Source organism: Thunnus thynnus, chromosome 17 (assembly GCF_963924715.1).
Source record: "Thunnus thynnus chromosome 17, fThuThy2.1, whole genome shotgun sequence".
In the NCBI taxonomy this organism is placed as follows: Eukaryota; Metazoa; Chordata; class Actinopteri; order Scombriformes; family Scombridae; genus Thunnus; species Thunnus thynnus.
Genome location: NC_089533.1, coordinates 9,107,512 through 9,128,998, shown reverse-complemented (window position 1 = coordinate 9,128,998; position 21,487 = coordinate 9,107,512). Strand labels below are relative to the sequence as shown.

General features: G+C 41.0%; 2 protein-coding genes across 6 annotated transcripts; one reads left to right on the top strand and one right to left on the bottom strand.

Moving 5' to 3' along the window:
• Positions 1 to 230: 230 nt before the first annotated feature.
• Positions 231 to 12,616, bottom strand: ezh1 (enhancer of zeste 1 polycomb repressive complex 2 subunit). 3 transcript variants are annotated; one of them, XM_067571128.1, is made up of 20 exons: positions 12,439 to 12,616; positions 10,581 to 10,764; positions 10,236 to 10,361; positions 9,597 to 9,719; positions 8,978 to 9,095; positions 8,507 to 8,743; positions 7,742 to 7,844; positions 7,292 to 7,455; positions 7,036 to 7,127; positions 6,746 to 6,908; positions 5,400 to 5,584; positions 3,965 to 4,056; positions 3,557 to 3,585; positions 3,342 to 3,467; positions 1,993 to 2,171; positions 1,754 to 1,849; positions 1,567 to 1,648; positions 1,396 to 1,476; positions 1,192 to 1,276; positions 231 to 1,046 (listed from the first exon to the last, which is right to left on the bottom strand). In XM_067571128.1, exons 2-20 carry the CDS (start codon positions 10,758 to 10,760, stop codon positions 986 to 988), a joined length of 2,322 nt encoding a protein of 773 aa, XP_067427229.1. In that variant the 5' UTR covers positions 10,761 to 10,764; positions 12,439 to 12,616; the 3' UTR covers positions 231 to 985. The 3 variants fall into 3 exon arrangements, with proteins under 3 accessions (XP_067427229.1, XP_067427230.1, XP_067427228.1); XM_067571129.1 differs by lacking the exon at positions 12,439 to 12,616 and adding an exon at positions 11,759 to 12,215 and having other exon boundaries at positions 1,150 to 1,276; XM_067571127.1 differs by lacking the exon at positions 12,439 to 12,616 and adding an exon at positions 11,759 to 12,215.
• Positions 12,617 to 15,795: 3,179 nt separating this feature from the next.
• Positions 15,796 to 20,747, top strand: ramp2 (receptor (G protein-coupled) activity modifying protein 2). 3 transcript variants are annotated; one of them, XM_067616424.1, is made up of 6 exons: positions 15,796 to 16,004; positions 16,578 to 16,646; positions 16,741 to 16,767; positions 18,635 to 18,667; positions 18,844 to 19,018; positions 19,139 to 20,747. In XM_067616424.1, exons 1-6 carry the CDS (start codon positions 15,845 to 15,847, stop codon positions 19,386 to 19,388), a joined length of 714 nt encoding a protein of 237 aa, XP_067472525.1. In that variant the 5' UTR covers positions 15,796 to 15,844; the 3' UTR covers positions 19,389 to 20,747. The 3 variants fall into 3 exon arrangements, with proteins under 3 accessions (XP_067472525.1, XP_067472524.1, XP_067472526.1); XM_067616423.1 differs by having other exon boundaries at positions 15,802 to 16,004; positions 16,575 to 16,646; XM_067616425.1 differs by lacking the exons at positions 15,796 to 16,004; positions 16,578 to 16,646; positions 16,741 to 16,767 and adding an exon at positions 16,803 to 18,368.
• Positions 20,748 to 21,487: the final 740 nt, after the last annotated feature.

Below are 21,487 nucleotides of genomic sequence, written 5' to 3'. Positions count from 1 at the left end.
TTTACTGTGTGACTAGTTCATTTATGAATGATTTGCCTCACAAAGTGTGAAGGCCTCAAGATCATGTAAACGTGATGATAAATGGTAGATTTGCATGTGCGTTGCTTTGAGTACCAATAGAATGGGGAAATGTGTAAAATTATAACAGAATGAGATCTCTTCACCATCATCTACAGGTTACATTCAGTCAGTCGGTTTCTTGTCTGGTTGCCTATTTTTGCAGAACAATGATATAAATGCACAATAACTTATTTTGCCATAAAGATGTGGTGGTGATGCTAGCTGCTGAAAAGGTTCACAGAGGAACACACCAAGATGTCAAATCTGGTCAAGTTCTTCTGAAGAACAGCCAGCGGGTAACATCACACTACGATACTGAGTGACTGCACAGAGCAGCATCTGACTGAAGCTAATGCTGTGGCTAACATGTTTAATGGTTTGTTTATCCAAGAGACAGCACATGCATTTCACTGATCATCATTAGGTACGATGTAAAAGCTTGCATTAAGTATTGAGAGGTCAAACAAAAGCCAGTCTATAAGTACAGTAACAAAACTGCCGAGAGAGTAAAACGCTGTATGATGGGCAATCGCAGCCTCTTTGCTTTGACAAGATGGAACAAAAATAAAATGTGTGATCCTCTTGGTGCAGTAAGCAATACAGATTAAGAGTATTTCCACTTTAAATAGTTTCATTTCATAAGCTTGGCGTATACAGTCTTGCAAGGTGGTTGAGTTTGGGCAGATGAGGGGGAGAGCTGACGGCTGTCACTGAGGGAGGTGGTACGCTGTCTGCAGAGCAGAGGCACCTGCAAACAGCAGGGGGGGGGGGGGCTTTCTATTTTTGGAAGTGCAGCAGAGAGAGCAGACAAAGTGCCTGCACATAGAAACTCATCAGCTAGGTGTGACGCTGCAGAGAGGGACAGAAGCGTTAGTGGGTGGCTGAGGAGTTAAGGACAGGTTATGGAGGTAGGCAGCAGGTGCAGCTAAGTCATGTCTACCTCCCTCTCTATGCCCACGTATTTGAGGGCATCGGCTTGGCTGTATCTGTGGGAGGGAGATGAAGTAAAAAGTCAGAGTTAGTAAATGCTATCTGCAGAAACCAGTAATACAGACACAAAAAGACAGCGGCCTTCTTATTTTATTTTACTTTGAAGCGGCTGGAGAGTCACAAAAAGGCCTGTGACTCTACCTGTAGTCAAAGAAGAGCTCCTCTCCTTGCAGGATTGCTCGTTTGGCAAAGATTCCAATACGGTGGTCTCCATTCACCATTACCACTGCAATGGCAGCAAACACAACATCAGCCAAAAAACACTTTTTTTCAACCCCCCCCCCTCCCCAAAATCCTCTGCATTCACAATTCAATTCAAAGCAGAACAAGCTGACTCAGTCTTACCTTTTGCGTAACAGTTGGGATTAACTGAATGATTTGCGAAGCGGATTTTGTTCCCTTTTCGTGTGGCATCCACGACAAAGTCTGGTGAGAGAAACAGTCCATTAAGGATTAATTAATACACTTTAACTGTGGTTGGCTTATGACACCAGAATAAGAACGAGGAATACTTGCCATTGTTCAAGTTGAAAAGGAAGCTAGACATGTATTTGTCATAGATTCTGCCACGTCGGTCCGCCTCATCCTGAGAGATCAGCTGCTCATGCACACACACACACACACATACACATGTTAACACTATACGTACAAAACTTCAATCAAACTGAGAACTTATGAATACCACAAAATTGCATGGACTTGCCTCTCCGCAGTACTCTGAGATGAACTCATTCTTCTGAACAGGCTCTTTGATGAAGGTGCCCCACCCGGCGACATCTGATGGTGCCAACAGCAGGTGCTGAGAGAGGTCAAATACAGGTTAGAAGACACCACAAGCCAAATGAGGGATCTATAGACTCCTAACTTCACCTTGTCTCAAGAATAACTGATTATCAGATTTCAAATGTTTGACCATCAAGACCTTGAAAGGTTCTGCTGTACCTTTTTTAGGCCTCTCTGAATGCTGCAGTTCTTGCAGGAGACCACTGTGCTGTCCCAGTGGTCCGCAGCGCCGCAGGTCATGCACAGATCTGGGTCACACTCCCTCACAGCCAGGTAGCAGGGACACTGTTTAGTGTTACACTGTGTCTTACACCTGCAGCCTGGGAATCGGTTCTGGCCTGGAAAACATTTAGATACACGGCTGCCTTGAAAGGGGACGTGACGAGAAGAAGGTTTCGGAACAGACTGCATGCGGCAATACAGAAAGATAATACATTGTATGACTTGGCAGAATACAATATGAAAATGACAGATAATTCCATTTTAAAATGCAGTTGCAGCACAGAGGCTCAATGGCTGAGTAATGCTGAGAAGCTCATCTGTCAGGGACCTCTGCTGGCAGATATGCTGAAATACAATTTTGCAGAGTGTAACATAACACCCTCCGGGCAGATGAACGGAAGGATCAGGCAAGAATAACCGAAATGTCTTTCCAGCAGCCGCTGCCTGGGGAAAACCGTCCATAACAGGGGCTCCAGGCCGCATTTGTCTTCTCTGTCTTGCCGTTTTAACCTTCCATTCCCAGCCAGAGTGGATTTTATGTGTCTGTATCATCAAGCATTGTTTAGCTGGAACTGTCTGACTCATACTGATGTTGGGAATTATGTTGTATATCAGGCACGGAGCCTCTCACATCCCTTTGATTTCTCTCCAAGTCTTCAGAGCACACACATGTGCAACTGGGGCTGCTTCCTGTTTGACCCCAGCTCTCCTCCGCTACGGGAAAAAGCTGAGGTAACAGTCAGGTAAGGAGGAGGAGGGGGGAGAGAGAGAAAGGGTGACTGAGCCACAACAGATGATTTAATGAGGCAAAACCATCTTTTCCAAACCATAGCAAAATGTTTACTTCATCTTATCCTCTGTCTCCATTGTATACTCTCCAGAGGGTGAAATACAAAATGCATTCCACCACCATGTGGCCATTTAGGAAAACACAGTTCTGGGTCATTGCTGCTGCACCAAATGCCTCATTGTGAACGCAGCTCTGTATTAAACAGACACCCACCTATTCCCGCCAGAGGACAGTTTCTCCTCTGACTGCTCCCAGAATACTGCAGAATTGTTTTACATTCTAATACCCTGCGCTATTGTGGCCTGGCAAAACGGCTTTAAAGCTACAGTGAGCTTTCAGTGGAAAATGTGGTTATGACAAACTGTCTTCTCTCTTTTTTTAGCATCAAGGCAAAAGCACACTAGGTATGTGTTGTTGTTTGCATTGAAAAAAGAAAGGAGCACACAATATGTGACAGATTGGACAGACACAGGCGAATAAGAAAAGTGACACTCACACTCGTTCTCGCACTGACAGAACTTCTCACAGAAATTCTGTGTTATCACACACGGGCAGGAGCTGTCGCATGGGTGGTCAGGGTGGTCACATGGCTGGTAGTTGTACACCTGATTGGACGAGTTATCTGGAGCAACAGAGGACAAAGACCTCAGAATGACACACTAAGCTGTGCTGTATTTTAAAAAGGGATGTTTTATTGTGGGATGAACATACCTTTCTTTAGCTGAATCTTTGCCCATAACCTGCCTCATCAAACAAACACAATGAAAGGGTTTATTCAGTTTTGTCAAAAACTCCTTTCACTTGCTCTACATGGTATGAATGGCAGGACAATAGGATAGAAATTTACATATTAGACGTCCAATTAATTTACGCTGCACAGACTTAGTGACAAAAATTGGGGAAGACCAAATGCAGCTTTAAAACTAATACATACAAAACAGTGCAGAATACCCTTTTTAATTTAATTGTTATAAAATTATCTCTGCATGACTTAATCAGTTAATTAATTCATTAATATTTTTTATTTATTCTGGAAGTGTCACTGAAGGCCAACCTCTGTTTTGCAAGAGATCATGTTATCATGATGTTTCCATCATAGAACAACAGGTGATATCTTGCCTGTGTTTCCTTTTCTTCTTCTGGGGAGAGATGCCTCCATCCTCCAAAGGGACGCGATGAATCAGGACCTCCTTCACTGCAAACTCGTAGACCTGGGGGAGATAAAAATGACGCAAGCAACACCACAATGTGAAAATCTGACACAAATGTACGCAAATTTTAAGAGAATTCTTTCTTCATCGTAATTATCTTGTAATGTAGTGGCTCTCAAAAGAAAAGCACATCGCCATGATTACGCCACAGAACATCCTGCCCCCGCCATCCTCTGCTTTCAAAACTCCACTGCAGAGGCCAAACACACACACACAAACACACACATACACAGACACATATACACACACACACTACCACTTCTGGCAGCCAAAGCCCAGATTTGGCCTCTTCCCTAGGACACGGACATACATAATGATGCAGCTGGTTTCTGCTTTTCCACTCAGTTAAGCAGTGGGCGGGGCCCTCTGGATACCAGCAGGGCTTTAACAGACAGTCCAATACAGACTCTGGATTGTGTGGATGTAGGAAAGAGGCACTACAAGGGTTAGATGTAAAGGGGTGAGGCTGTTTTAAAATGTCTCAGATGGATCTAGATTTGTTTTTCCTGCTCTTTATTGGTAGAATTGTGCTCAAGTAACTCAGAAGCTGTAATGTTCTATCGAAGCCTTCTTATACTGTACATAACACATATGATATTCAGTCAACATAAAGCTGGGAATGTCTATGGCTGAATGACTGCATCATGAGAAAGCATGTGAGACGTCACATCTGGTAAGCATCCCTGTTTATAGTGCCACATGCTATTCTCTCTGTAGTCAGCCCAATTACCCACACCATAAAACCGCAGGCACAGGATACATGTGTTATTATACTCGCACTGACGCAAACGCAACAGAAAAAAAGCAACAAAAGTATGTTGTCTACTTCATTTCAAAACAACTATGTATCAGTCATAGAAGGTCCGAGTTAATTGCTTAACATTAAAAAACTACATTTCATAGCTAATATAGCGTGTAAACGACAGATAAAACAGCTAATAACCTACAGTTGCGCAACTATTAATGTTAATGCTTTTTCTCCGAAATTAAGACCTAATTTCTTATAAATGCTCTTGCCCCTCCTTCCTTTTTGTCACCATTCCCTTTGCTTGGCTGTGGCTCCATTTGGGCTGTTTTGTACACTAATTGCACCATGTTTAGGTGGTAATGATGACCTCTTTATGTTAAAATCCTACATGTAACAACTTAAAAAAATAATTTGTGTAAGTATAAGCCAGAATTTGTTTAAATATATGTATGATTAATTATTATATTTCAGTAACAGCATATCATCTTTTCAAATGGTGAAAGAATGCAGCAAAAATTGTGCAGTGTCTTCTGCTTATTGTGTCAGTGGAAACATGCTGAGATGGGGAAACCTGTAAGATGTGTGAACATTTCACCTCTTTGCAGTTCTTTGTACCGATGAGGCGAGCGATGGAGCAGAAGTTGTTGAAGTATGTGCCGTGCAGCACCCTAAACAGTGATTCCTCCGCCCCGCTCCATTGGACCACACAGCATGCCTGCTGTTCCCCATCATCATCCCCTGGACGTAGCTTAGTGGGAGTCTGGCATCGCGAATTCCCCTCTGTATCATGCATACACATACAGAAACACACCTCAGTATCACTGACTACTCTTGGCAAAAGTTTTGGAATCTACAGACTTGAAGCTGAATACACACATAAACACTTTTCTATTACTTGGTTTTGGCAAGACGTTTATGACAGTTTTTATTTGCACATGAACATCAGTATTGCTGATTTAACCATACAAGACACAAATACTGCTAATTCTGGATGCCATTTTTGTGTATCTGTATGTACACGCACACGTGCACACACATGCAGGCACACATACACACATACACATACACTCACACAGGACCTTGGGCTTTGATTTATCTTTTTGGATATTCAAGACTGATGCTCGCACACCCACAGCTCAAGGCAGAGAGCCGAATGTTGCTTGGCAACAGGCTGAATGCAGCATTGCTGCGGCCACATGCTCCGTCACCCAGTATCTTTATAAATCAGCTCAACAATCTGTTTTTTCCATATTATCTCAACACGTGTGAGAGAGTCTGCTGAGTCACTGGCTGAGCACGAGCGATTTCCAAACCTAACAGAGGCTGCACTGATGGTGATGAACAACAACCTGAGAGCTCAAAGAGAAAGAGAGAAAGATAAAGAGCCCGAGGAGATTGCTCTTATTTCCCTCCCACTGCTCTCCACATGAAGATGTCAATATAAATGAAAAAAAGAGAGAAAGAAAAAAAACCACAGTAGGAGGAGGGGGAGAGGGAACAAAGTGTTTGTGTTGGGTCTGAAGCATGCAAAACTAATGGTTGGTTTATTTTGCTTGGCAAGAGAGAGCTGATACTGAGAGGAGATGGAAGAGGGGAGACAGAAGAGAGAGCAGGATATGACTTAAAAGCTTTCATCTCTCGCCAAATTTCACTATTCTGTAGGGCTGCAGTCAGTCAGGGCAAACAGCCTTACAGAAAGGGAGGGATCTGGAGGAGCTTATGGTAAATGATGCATCTACTTAGTCATACAGTGACTCAGAGCCTGAGAAACACATTAAAATAACTGTGAATGGAGCAGACAGTCTTCACTGCACTACGAAAATTAACCAGATTTTTACATTTATACATTATCAATACTTTAAACTTTAACCACTGTATTCACTTACACCTGTCTAGACAGAGCACCTGGTGGTTTCAAAAGCGGTGAGATCAGAGTCCTACCTGAGGAGGATGTGGTTTCGTGGTCACTGTCACCCTCTTTGCCTTCCTCAGCGGACCCAGATGGCCCGGGACAGTTGGAGTTGGTGGCACGTTGCTGCCTCCGCCGTTTCCGAGACCTCTGTGACCGCAACATATTCTGATCTACAAATTCTTTAGCCCCTTTCTTCATAAGAGGACATGAGATAGTAAAAAAACAAGCACAGAGTAAACAGCAAGATATAGAGAATGCCACAGTGTACAGAATGCATCAATGATATAGAAAAGATTAATCAACTGTGGGCTTGGCATACCTGTAGCAGGAAGCAGTCTACACCACATGGTTCAGTCTCCATTCGGATCTCCTTACTTTTCCTCTTGTAAACATTGGGTGTAGCATGAAAAGCTTTATGAACAGAAATAAAAGTATTTCATAATAGGGTCAGTGAGGTAGTTAGTAGTAGCAACTGGTAAAAATTACTTGAGCGTGAAACATTTCTAAGTATAGATAGGCATTTGAGAAATTAATCTGCTGCAGGAGTGATAATAAAAAACAAATTAAGCCATTACGGTGAAGGAAACAGTCGTATTTGAAGCAACGCCTGCAAAAGAGCGTGTGGAAGGAGTGTAGCGACTGCTCCCGCTGCACAGACTTAGCAAAGGGTCCATCTAGGTTGGGGGTGCAGAGTGGGGGCAGCTTGACTGGGCTGGGGGGCTCCAGGAGGTCCTTGTACCTATGGAGGTTACAGGGAGAGTTTTAGTAGTGATCACCTGTTTACAGTTCTTTATGCCACAATATTAGTATGCTCATTCTGTGTTAGGGCAAAGATGTAGATGTTTCCTTCTAAATAAAGCTCTTTTAGAAGCTGATATAACTGCTCCTTTGAGTCAGAGAGCCTGAGAGGGAGCCACCATTATTACTCTCCTCCCTGACAGCTTGCGTCTCCATGGTGAACACTAAGCAACGGTCTGTTCAGCATTGTGCACACAGATCCCCCAGTTTCATTTCACTTTTCTTACTTTTCCTTCAGCTCCTCCGTGGTGCCCTTGTAAGGGAACATTGAGGCGATGGCTGTAAATATTGTATCATTGGGGATCTTCTTGCTGCTGGAAAGGTCCCTCGCTTTGGGAGACAGAGAGAAACAGTGAACAGAATTTGTTATACAAATAAGCCAGTTTTGTCTACACACCAGGTTTTGATACAGATTCTCAAATAAATCTTATGTAATATGTTCTCTCAAACATGTTGCAACGGTACAGGAGTTTTCCCAAAGCTCAAGGCCGGTCAGCAATAACATGTTCCGAAAACAGTTTCTCTGTGAAAAACATGATGTAATGTGAGCAGTGTAGTTTTCGTTTTTCATAATATTTTATTCATGAACCCTTCATCCATGTACGTGATTGTGTACCAGTAGCTGAATAACTGTGTGTCCAGGTATGCTTCCATTTCACTATCACTAAGTATTGGCAAAGTGTGTATACAGCCTAGTTTCCCATAAAACCTGGTACAAGAGGTCATTAAGTCCTGTAATTAGAGATGGGTCATATCAGTGTCATGGACAAACAGGTTCCCTCACAAACAGTACCCATGTGCAGGGACACAGAGGCAGCTTTAAAGTAAACAATGCCAGTTCAGGAACTGCTGTGGCAGGGCGACCCTGTGGCAGCTGTGCAGTGTAAAAAGATGAACAGTACTCGCTTTGTTCATGCTGCAGCCCTCTTGTTCTCTCACAGGACAAAGTCTGAACTCAAAAACGCACCAGCTGAAGACTTTCACACTCTCACCCTCAGTAGTGTTCCTCCTCTTCCTTCGGATGAACGCCACAGTCCCAGCTTTCGTCTCCTCCGAACCCTCCACTGAGCTCCTCCTCATCGCTCTCTCTTCCTCCTTCTTCCCCGCCACCTCTGTCGTCGCCGCCGCTGCTGCTGCTGCTTCCTCCTCTTCCTCCTCCTCATGGTCAGAGTACTGGCTCAAGGCCTCCACCAGCTGTTTAAAGATCTCGTCGCTGATAAACCCCCCCTCTGGAAGACAATTATTGTGTAAGAACCTTACAAATGTCAATGTCTATCCCTTAAATATTTGTTTTCCACAGAAAGGCTTAAGACTGATGTCAGCTGTACCATCCGCATCTAATAAACCCAAGTTCTTGAGAAAATGTTGCACAAATACACAGCATATCAGACTGACAGCAAATACAAGATGGGATTATGCTGTCTGTGCAGACAACTTGATGGGATGGAGCACTCAGCACACACCTCTGTCACCATGGACACCATCGTAGTTGTCAATGAGTTCCTCCAGGAAGGCCTCGTCCTGCTCCAGCACCTCATCACCCATGTATGGAATGTTGTGAAGGAACGTCTCATCCTCTACCTACGACAAAAAACAAAACAAAATTAACGATAATATTACATCATGCATACAAATAACATTTGTGCATTGTGCCTTGCCACTCCCGACAAGAAAGGTGTGCAACTACGTCATGCCAAACTTCACAATGCCATATGTGATGCTTCTGAGGAGCTAAAGCCAAAAATATCAAATTAACAAACAAGTACATGAGTCTGTCAGTAGTAAATGTACATAAATGGACTGGAAATAAAATAGATATGTTGTGTTCCAGTATAATCTTCTGCAGATAAAAAAATATGCATTTCCATCATAAAACTTTTTTGGAACAAAGTAAAACCTCTTAAATGATGACATGTGTTCGTGAGTTTGATAAACCCGAGAATCGTCCATTTCCATTTAACTCATGAAAACCGTCAAAAATTGGAATCATCTGAAAATGATGCAATAACATATAAAATCTGCCTGCATTTGTAATAAAACTGTAAATGTATCATCTACAATACAGCATGATTTATTTCATACCATGAAGTTGTGCTGCAGAGGTGACCAGGAGTACATGAAGGGGATTCCTGCCACTGTTGACAATGGTCTCATGGCAATGGCTTGAGCTTTGAATGCTGGGAAACCAAACTCCACTGTACACATCTGTAAGAGGTGGGGTTGGGGTTGACAAGACGATAGAACAGTCCTCAGGATTATTACTGTACAATCAAACACACATGCTGCTCAACCTCCCACAGGGAAAATAAACCCAGTAAACACAATAAAGCGGACCCTGACAGCATGTGTGAGGAGAAGGATGCTGTTATGCCCTCTGGCTGTTTGTATTCTGAGCTCCCACAGGGCCACAGACCAATATTAGACCTCTGTGTGATCCGTTTCTGGCACACTGCTCTGTCCTAAGATATTTAATTTTAGTAACACCTGAGAGCCAGGTAGGAATCAGAGCAGAACACTGTGCTGGGGAAGAGGATTCAACATGGTTGCGAGGAGTTTTCTCACAACACATTCACACAGTAATAATAGATTGGATTACTACTTGAGCCTTCAGGGATATGAAGGCAGAGCTGGACAGTGTTGTGTGGCCTGTAGCCTCTCTCTCTTTAGCACACCATACACACACACACACACACACACACACACACACACACACACACACACCTTCTTGTTGGCCACAGCTCCACTTGAAGTTGACAAAGGGATGGACTGAATCCTGAGCTTGGACCAATCTTCATTCAGGAGATTTGTCTGTTGCTCAATTTTTTGCCTGTTGGTCATGAACAGGGTCTAGAAACAAACAGAACAAAGAGCACGTCAAACATACTGTAAGACACACACGCAATGGGCACATAAACATACACAGTGAGCGCTGCATATTAAACACACACATAATGCAGGTCCCCTATGCTATGCATACACACACGCACATACACACACTGGCCTTCAAAACAGAAATTACACCTTACTTTTTTTGTAAGCAGAACCGTCAATACCGAGTTAACCCACCTTGACCTCCTCTGCTTTTTTAAGGCGTTTTAACTGGCGAAGGCGCATATACTCAGACTTGACCCTCCGTCTCCACTCCAGCAGACTACGGGAGGGTGCATAGGAGGACGGCTGAGGTCTTGGGGTTGGTGGGGCGGCACCGGTGGCAGGGGCTGCAGTTTCAGCAGCTGTTTCCTCCATGGCTCTTTAAAAGGACAAAGATACAATTTAACCTCCTTAGGTTATAAGATGCATTGTCAAATTAAGCTTTTTGATCCCCAAATATGAGTATAAAAGGTGCAAGAGAATGATTGTATTTAATATTTTCATCAGAAAAATACAATAATATCTGTAAAAGGCCTTACATAGTCTCTGTGGTACTCAATAGTAAGTGTATAATGAACTTAAAACTGTTTTCATCACTTATTCTATCATAACAATCCTCAGTAATACTACAAACAGTTGTATGCTCACAGTCCTTTTCTACATACTGTTGTTAGAACACTACATACTCTTAAACAGATATAAAACTTCCCCATTCACCCTCGCTGAAAGTCTATTTGAAAGAGTGCCCCCCTCTGTTGGCAAAACAAAATTGTCATTAATGTAAAAAAAAAAAAAAAAAAAAAAAAGCCTTCCACGGTAGTGCTTTAAACTGCTTAAGGGTACGACTGCTTTCAGGCCCCCCTTTTTTAAATCAAAGAAGGCAACTGACCAAATAATGAACAAAGAGACCCATCATGTGCACATGAATGGATAAAGTCTCGATTAATTTAACAGCACGGGGCATCCACATTGCTCAGGAGTGGGCGTGCCTCTTCAGAAATGCAATATGAAGCGGAGAAGAAAAGTGCGTAGTACAGTTTTTCTATGTTTCATAATCACCTTAGTGGACATCAACTTCCTTGTCTGAGCGAACACATAATCAGAAACAAGTACAAAGGCAAAACTGAGCTCGGGAAACTGACACAGTGCATTTTTTTTCCGGACTATGAGTCGTGCATACGTTTCAGCCACAGCTATGAAGTGCGCTACGTCCTGTAGCTGCAGCCCTGTTCAAACAGAGGCTACACCAGTATCCATTTAAATTTGGAACACTTTAAAGACGTGCGCACCGAGCACCACAATGACAGCACGTTATTCTGGCGGACGCGTGTGCACGTCTACGATCTACATTCAGTGTCGCAGTTATTAAATACCTTCAAATCCACGTCTTGCGTCCTATTTGTTGCGACAAGAGCCCCGTAACACGATCAAGTCCCTCTGTCTCTGTGTGTGTGTGTGTTGTTTTTTTTTTTTTTAGTAGAGAGATCCAGAGGAATTAAAGGCTGTCTTTGCTATGGATCTGACGCAGATATCGTCTCCGCACGGCGAGGGGATCTCAGAGAAATCCCTACGTTATCCATGGGCATGGTGCTGGAGGTTGTTGTTGTTGTAGCTTACAAATAGCTGCGCACTTGGCTTGGTTGAGCCAACCCGAGCAGGAGGGTGACGTCTTTATTATGCCTTTCCTAGCAGAGGAGGATTTATTACTATTCTGCGTCCTGGGAATAAAAAGTAGCGTGGAGCAGCTACGGCACAGCACAGCTATTTACACGCACACACAGGAACTGATGCAACTGTCCACAGCGCTAGATCGCCATCTAAATGCGTGAGGGCATAACAGTCAATGGGTTTTAAACGGCGTAATCGCATAATGTTTAAAGATCCCACAACCTATTTAACAGCAACACACAACTGAGGAAGTGAACATATAGTACAGTGAGGTAAAGTCGGTTAAAAAAAGATGCCATAAATAAATGAAGCAATGTTACATTATAGTGAGTTTTGGTTGAAATATAAGCATTATGAAAACTGAAACTGAAAAATATTCACATACTTGATCTGTATCACCGGAATGTGCAGATTCACGTTACAATACGGTTAAAAAAATAAAATGAATGACAAATTAGTTAATAGTTGAAAACTGTCCCTCTGTTTCTTATCATTCCTATGGACTTGTATCGGATGAAAAACAGTTCAGTTGTTGTTCCACCTTCCTCCTCCAGGGAGAACCCGGCGCATTTTAATTCTTCGTTTTGAAGACGCTGGATGAGGGTCTTATGGCCACTGATGCCATCACGTACTTCACGTAAAATGTTGATTTAGAGTTCCTAAATTGAAAACATGTCAAAGAGCAAAAAAAAGGAAGAAAAAAAATTTAAAGTGGGGTATTAGATTTAGGAAATTATCAGCCTGAGAATGATTTAAAGCCACTATTTTTGGATATCTAAATCAACCTCTTATATGAAACAGATCATTTGAAATGTTTGCACACACAGTAGTGGAAACATTTTTATGGGGACTTTTCAAAAACGTCACATCCTTTTTGGAGGGGGAAGGGGTGAACCACATGTATCCTGATGATGCATCAGATTAATAAACACATGATTCTCTGCTCTAACCTGATTTGACCTCACTTACAAGTGCTAATGTGGCCACTACTTGTTAGCTAATTTACTAATTAACCTACACTATAGCCTAAAATAAAAACACACAGGCCTATTATCAGCCAATAATGTGTATATATGTGTATATATGTGGGTATATATATATATATATATATATATATACCCATATCAAATACCAATTTCTAAGTTACAATTTATAATCCACACCTACTAGTTGATTTCTGTCATCCAAATGAAGTTAATATTCTTGTAAGTAAAGTAAGCAAAGTACTTTAAAGGTATTTCTAAACCTCATATAACTTTTAACAGTTTAATTTAACAGAGGAACATTTCATTCACAGCATCACATTTTACATATATTTAAAGCGACAGTGTGGAAAAACAAGACTAGGCTACTTGTTTTTTTTTTGTTTTTTTTTTCTAGTTTAGGAATCAACAGACATTCCTCAAAATGTGTATTATAAATAGTCTATAAATACTCAAAATGCACATGGCTGCTTTGACAAACATGCCTGTTTTCACTCTTCACAATAGAGGTTATAACAAAACATTTTTTGTTAGCGTCTCTAACAGACAACAGACATTAAAACTCAGAATATTTTTCAAGAAAACATTTGATATTTAGTTTCACCTCAAAGAGAAAAAGCAAACATTTTCTCAGGACTTGTGCTAAAAGCTAAAGCAGGAAGACAATGTTGGGCTTATACAGAATTAGTGTCATTTCTCAGGACTGTAAATAGTGTCCCATCTGTCTCCATGACAGTAAACAAAAGAGATGCAACATCTACAATGGGTTACGGGTTAGACAAATAGGCCTAGAAACAGGGAATGTGATTCAAAAATGTGTTTAATTTTGTATTTAGTATGTTGAGCTTTATTTTTTTTATCCTCTATTTATATTTAACATCCAAGTGGACTAGGATGTAACACTTTAAAGATCCAAAACCATGGCTCGCTTCATTTATTTATTTGTTTATACGCTTGTAGGTTTCATGTTGTGAGTGTATCAGGTCTGGTCAAATAACTAGTTTATTGATAAATGTAGGCAATACTGTAACATGTAATATGTGACCTTGTGCCATATCTAACAATTAAGACCTTATTATCCATTCATAATTTTCAATGAGGTCATTGTCTAGGTTAGGGTGAACTTTACACAAAACTATTATGGATAAAAAGAAACACAAGATGGCACTGTTCAGCTACTTTTCATCCTACAGTGTGATGGAGCACATGCCCCAACATGCACACACACTCACACATTTGTATGTCTAATTCGAATAAAGGAACCAGGCTCGGCCATGATTTGTCCTGATATCATGCTATACCGGTATAACTGACTCAGTATGTTTCTCTCTGATCATCGTGTTGTTGCTAATCCTTTCTTCTCACCGCTTTTGCTGTTTTATGCTGTGCATTCCTGGTCACTAATTATGCATTCAATGAGCAAAAGTAGCCTATCTCAGACGATACAGCATGTTTGGCGAGTCTACAGTGGGATTTGAAATAGCCCGTGCCATGTTGATACTGAACTGTCAAACAAAAGCAAACACACACAGGAAGATAAGCCCTTTCAGCAGGAAGTTTTTAGATCTGTATAATGTAAACTGTGCGTGTTGGTCTTGGCACCTGCTACTGGGATTCATATCTTCAAATATGTTGCAGCATTTATGATCTGTGACAAAAGGCTTAGAGATGAAAAGATGCACAAAGTAGCTAATGAAACAGCTACTTTTTAAGTCATTTAAAATATTATCTGACTATGATGCGTGAAGCATTGATTCACATGGAAGAGAGATGAGCCAAGTAAACTTCCACTTATTCTTCTTTCTCTCAACAGGACACTTGAAATATTTCTCTTTCCTTGCAGGCAAATGCACTCAGCTGTTTAACTTCACTTCCGCTGTAAGTTTGATGCAGATGTATTTAAGTTTCTATTTGTGGGGTTTTAAAAAATTCCATTACATGAAAAAGAGCGGCCTAACCAATCTGAAAATGAAATGTGGAAGCAATTTTGGCCTCGAGATACCTGGCCCCGTCCCAAGCTCAGCAGCTGAGAAAGTGCACTCGTCCTTCAGTGACGTTGATGAGTGCATCAGTTTCATACTGGAGATCCCTGCTGCTGCCTCTCTTCACCACAGAAGCTCGGTGTGACGTTAAATCCAGAGGTGATGGGAGGGAGGTGCCTGTTATCACCAGTGATGGTACGATTTAACACAGCACTGATACAAAAAGCATTCCTTACTCACCACCAGTGATATACTTGTACAGTAAATCTCATGCTCCATAGCAACAGACATAGCAACACATAATCTGGAAAATGTAGTCCCCAGTGATGACTGATAAAAAATATACATCAAAATAATATATTTTGAGTGTTAAAAGCGTAGTAGTAACATACTTTTGGATCGCTACTGACAGGCATGTATGTCTTTCATGCTGTGAGTTGGCTTCACAGCTACTGGTTGTAACATTTAAGCAGCACAAAAATTACTGTTCCAAGCTGCCATTCAAGCAAAACATGCAAAACATAAAAAAAAAAAGAAGAAGTTTTCACATATCAAAATAGCAACATGAATCATTTCAGTTCAGCCAGGATTTTAAGAAACCATTGCAGTGTGTATTGCTTGTGATGATAAAAAGCACCAATCAAAGGCAAAGGGAGAGAGAGAGAGAGAGAGAGAGAAAGAGAAAGAGATGGGTCTCCCCCCAACTCCTTTCTATTTGAAAACAGAGGGTGGGATGATAGAAATAGATGTGTACCGGTAGACCACAGTAGTTCTAATCTTATCAGAGGCTCTCTGTCCCGTTGTGGGAATACGCCCATCCTAGGAAATGAGGGTTTCCTGTTGTTTTATAGAGCCTTCCTGCAAAAAGGTTGAGATATGTAATCCCTACTCACCAGGGAAGACGGACAGAGCATTGTCAAGCAAAATGACAGCCACCAGTTTCTCACTTATGTTTTCTGGATGTTTTGTGACTCTGCTCATCTGGGGTAAGTAGAGGATTTACAATGTCCGTTTCTTTACTCTTATGATATAACGTCTTATAACTGCTTGCCCTCTATCTCACCTCTCAAGAGGAATGCTTAGGAGCTTTCAGTGATTGAGTGGCTTTTAGAAAGGAGCTTAGCTAGTCTCATGATTGAGTTTTACACTTAGACAGTTTGGTTTAAGGGTCATAGAGTAATTCTGATCAAGCTGAGACAACAAATTTGTTTTTAAAAATGTTGATTTAGTTGGTTGATATCATTTATTTTTACAATGAATGCTGTAGTTATAATTAGCTCCTTTTTTTAATTGAATAAGATCTTATATTCTTGTGAGAGGGGAGTTATTATACACATGTTTAAATGTCCTTCAGTTGAATATATTAAGATTTCCTCATAGCAGTGGCAGACAAAGGGAGGATGCAGGTTACTCTTTGTTATTTCCTTTACCCCCTCTACTTCTACAAGTTCTGATGTTTGACTATAAGGATTATCTGTCATAATTCAGTATAGTTCTTGTTTCCAGTTTGAGCATTTTTTACTTTAATTCTAATATTCAATTTATTTCTCTTATAGCAGGGCACACAACAGTGGTTTGCCTGGTTGATGAAAATGAAAATTTAGCCGCGCAAACAACCACAACAGTAGGTATGTGTATTTTTAGTTGTTCCAAATATGAAGAAAAAAATATCTCATACATAAGTGGAAATACTTTTACTAACCTGATATCCTTTCTCTACAGCGTATCAATCAACAGAGATGACGAACAGTAAGTTTACAGTTTAGCCTTTCCTCTATTACACAATTTTAAAGACCCTTAATTATTCTTCTGTGTCTCCCTGACTGTGAATGGTCAGGTTCTGATTAATTCCTACTTTAATCATTGACCTGACGTACATTAATGCTATTAGCATTTAATATGTTTTATAATTATATTGTGATTAAATATTTGTGTCCGCTGGGGGATTGTTTTGGATCAGTTCCTTAAACTCATTTGCTTGGCCTGGAACTGACAAACACAGAAAGCAGAGCTCAGAGATCCTGGTTTCTGCCAAGATCTCCTTGTGTGTATTATCACGAGAATCCAAGACAAACTCCTGGGGAGGTCTCTACCAGTAAGGGGTCAACAGCAGTAGACACAAGGCCCATAATGGTTTGAGGTTGAAGGTTAACTGAAACCTTATTATGAGCGTCCCCCCCCTGGCTCAACTTCCTGAATTTGTTCGTCATTCACCCCATGCAACGTCTGTGATCAACGCATGAACTCCGAGTTGTGAAACAACTGGAACTTTGGAGCAGCGCCCCTTTCACTGTTCCTCATCCTGTGCCTTCCTTTTTTTTCTTTCCCCTGACTGTCCCCCCTCCTTCCCCTGCCAACTCCCCCCAACTCTGAACTCCTCCTCTGCTGAAAAGACACATTTCCTGATGTCATTACTAAATCAAAATGCTGCTCAGCAAACAGATGTTGTGAGAGGCCCAACATGTGGATTCAGTGACATAAATTAACAAGTTAGTTGTGAGAAAACATTAACCATACATTTTGTTTCCTTTCAGTCAATGAGACCACCTTTCTCACACTGCTGACAGTGAGAAACAACCTTACAGATGTAGCACACTCATGAGCACCCCATGACATAAAAAGCAAAAAGTTTCCCACACTTGCAGTGGGAGTATGGGAAAGTTTTGCTTTACTATCAAGATATTAAACAGCTGATCAGCACTGACTAACAAATTCTCCCAGGTTTGGTCAAATTAACCTAAATATGAAAGCATGGCTGTCTGCTCCACACACCCTGCAGAGTCATGATTACATCCACCCCAAAACGCTAAGCCCTAAATGTTTACTTATGTTTCCTATTTGGCAGAGGCAGCCCAAAAGGCAAATAAATCACATGCTGTGAGCTGGCCAGGCCTTCGACTGTGAGAAACTGAGACTAAAAAGCAGAACAAGAGTTAAAGAGTAAAGGGTTTTCAGATGTGAGTCCAGCCCAGCTTGGGTGTGCTCCCTTTTATTTGGGAGAATGGAGAGGACAATCTTTGTTGCCTCCACCCCTTTAAAAAAGGAAGAAAATCCTAAAGAAACGTGTGTTGGAGAGGGGAAGAGCTGCTGCCAAGGCGCAGGGCCGTCAGACAGATCTTCGAAGAACATCTGGTAACCGCGGGTAACACTGTTTGGACATCTGGTAACCGAAGGTTACACTGCGTCTCTTCCATCCTGTCGGGTTTCCTGTTATGCCTCGCTGTACACAGTTTAAGAAGTTTAGGTTTATTATACATGGTCCGCAGTTGGGGAAAAGGCACCTTTATTCATTTTTTCTGACATGAAGGGAGTACTTGGTTTCATTGGGGTATTCCTCTCCTTTCTCTCCGGTGAGTGTGTGGTCTCCCTTCTACAGCTGCAAATGCCTTCCTCAGTACTGTGAGGGGAACTCATGAGCTACAATAGACAAAAACATTCTTTGCATTGAAATTTGCTAGGATGCATGTCTTTTTTTTATTGATCTGAACTACAAGGTGTTACCTAGCAAATTTTTAAAAAGCTTTGTGTTGACTGGCAGTGCCAATAGTCTACATTACTGTTTGATGTAATTTTTTTTTTTTTTTAAATCTAAACATATTATTTTTCTCCATTTTAGATGCCACTCATGGAGACCCTGGCTTGTCTTTAGGTATGTGACATAACCTTATAACCATATGTAACCATACAACATATATATAATTCTGTGAACAAAGAGTTCTTTATTCAATGCAGATGTCCAACACGTCTTTATTGTCATTTTATAATCTGTCTCTCTCATTTTTTTGACTCTTTCCCCCTTTCTCTTCTCCTCTTCATTTCATGCAGGTTGCGGGAATGGTTCTAACTGTAGGGAATATTGTAACATCTGTCAACAGTATTATAAAGGACCAACAATGGATTGTCTTAGGACATTATTTGCACATCTATGTTTCCTCAAATTTGAGAACGCAATGACATCACTAAACAGCACTGACTGGTGCATTTGGGGTAATGTGAGCAGGTAAGTAGAATGTGCTTAGTTCTATATTTACAGGTTAATATCTTTAACATTAAAAAGTGTTGTTAAATATTTGCCAATTTCTGAATTGTCTTTCTCAATCTCCCTGTCTCCACACTGCAGTTTCTATAGTAACTTCAGCCTTTGCACAGAAGAGATATCTGACTGTCTCCTGATCCCATGGCCCAACCCTCTGGTGGAGAAGACCTTTGTGGACATTCACTCCAAGTTTTTCATGGATTGTCCTACAGAGGAGCTAAGTGACCCACCACCAGTCATTGTCTTTGCCCTGGTGATAACTCCCATCTGTCTGATCCCTGCCATGGTTAGCCTCGTGGTGTTCAAAACAAAGAATGGGGATGGCAGCTCCTGATAATCTGGAATCTCTGCTCTGATCATGATCACCATCAAGTTTTTGACCTATGCTTCCCCATCTCTCCTTACCTGAGGACCGCAGCTTGTTTACACGTAGACCTCTGCTGCATTTTCATCTCACCAGAGACTTTGCAGAGCACTGAATCTTCATGCTAAGTTTACCTACGCTTCACAACATGGACGAACTCTAAAATATCAGCCATTGAGGAAACCTAACCAGACACAACACTGATTCAGCGTGAATGACATAATTAGTCGCATCACAATTATTGCAGCTGTTCAATAACAAAGTCCTTGGTGTTAACAAAGACTTACTGTGATAAAATCTCTTATTATAAATCCTTGTACCATACTGTATCTCATTAATGCTTTTAAAGAAATGATTGTGACAAAAGTTTTGTTTTCAACCACCGACTTGAGATCCGACACTGATCGTATTGGTCACATCCAATTTGCACACAATATTCAGAAAACAGAGCTTGATATTGATTATATTGAAGAACCCAGTATTCAAGGTTATGATGACAAAAGCTCTGGAGCTTGCTAAGTTGAAGGCAAAATATATTTGTGTTGACACTCCTCATTATGTGGGACACCAGTTGTATTGATAAAAGACAAGGTAATTTTTTTTTTCATCACTGAACTTAACTCTGTTTTTAGCTTCTATTAGAAAATATATGTATGCAGGGGACATATGCTACCTAAACTGTTTGATGAATTTCAGTTTGAATTGGATTAAGAGCTATGAAAAGGATTATCTATATGTTCGTAGGGAGGACAGAACAATGACTATAGTCCGAAGCATGGACCTGGTTATGTGAGTCAAAGTGTATGGAAGGTTTGGGGGTCAGAGGTTACAGATGGGATACAATGAGCGGGTACGCCCAGAAAAGGAGCTCTCTTTCCTATTTCCTAGTATGAAATCCTTCAGCACTTTCCTCTGTCCAAACACTGACAATCCTCATAACCATATGGTGAGCTAATTAAGGTGAACTTTATCTAATATCTCCAAACAGTCCAGACAAAAGATATTTAACTTGTCTGAGCAGCTTAGTGATAAACACTGAGTGACGACAGGAAGAAAAAGTATTATCTTTCGCCTGAATCATGACAATGTGTTATATATATATATATATATATATATTTGTTTTTTTTTGTTTTGAATGACGATAAAGCCATTGTAAGGGCTTTCAGAACTGGAACAAAATGTTTATTTATATACTGAGTTTAATTTCTGCTATTGTCAGGACTTAGTGGACTTACTGTCTGAGAGAATACATCCTTCCTGCTCTCACACCATGTACTGTATACAATTTGATATACTTTTGAAAAATATATTTTATACAATTGAACATAAGTTTGGATTGTTGGCTGTCGCTTATTTTTTACCCAGAAGCAGATTGTTTTTAAAATTCTGGCTAAAGCACCCTTTAACCTTTGTAAGTATTCAATTAAACACTCATTTCCCTTGAGTGCTGTACAGATGGCATTGCTTTGTGCCTCAGGTAATGTTTCACTGTATCTTCAGTGAGTGGTATATTATGGTGCAGTTGCTATGCTGCGCGAGTGCTGGTGTAGTGAAGGAAGCAGTGACAGCAGTCATGTATCACACCCTCATCTGGCACACACAACACTGCAGGGTGGGCCTGTGTTTGTGTGAATGTGTGTCTGGCAGGGCTGGGTGGGAAAGTGTGTTAGCTGACCTTCTTCCTCTCTAGATGTCGGGTCATCCTCTTCCCCACCCCCTTCTGATCTCATCCAACTCTGTGTTACTCCTCATTATTACAGCACACCAGAAACCCTTTGTGATGCCATTGTGCAAGATGTGGTTGTGAAAACAATATTAATCATGTTCTATTAGTCACATTACATCAATTGTTTCACAAAACAATATGTGCGTGTGTTGAGTACACATGTCAAATATCCAAGCTCATGATATATATGTTTAAAACATATTTTCAGTCAGGAAACTTTGCCCTCTAGTGGTTTTTTTGTGACAAATTGCTTTATCACTCAGTAGCAGGTTTTCATACCAGCATTTACCAACCTGACTGTCATCTTGAAAAAAGTTAAATGTGTAAAAAGACAGCTCAAAAT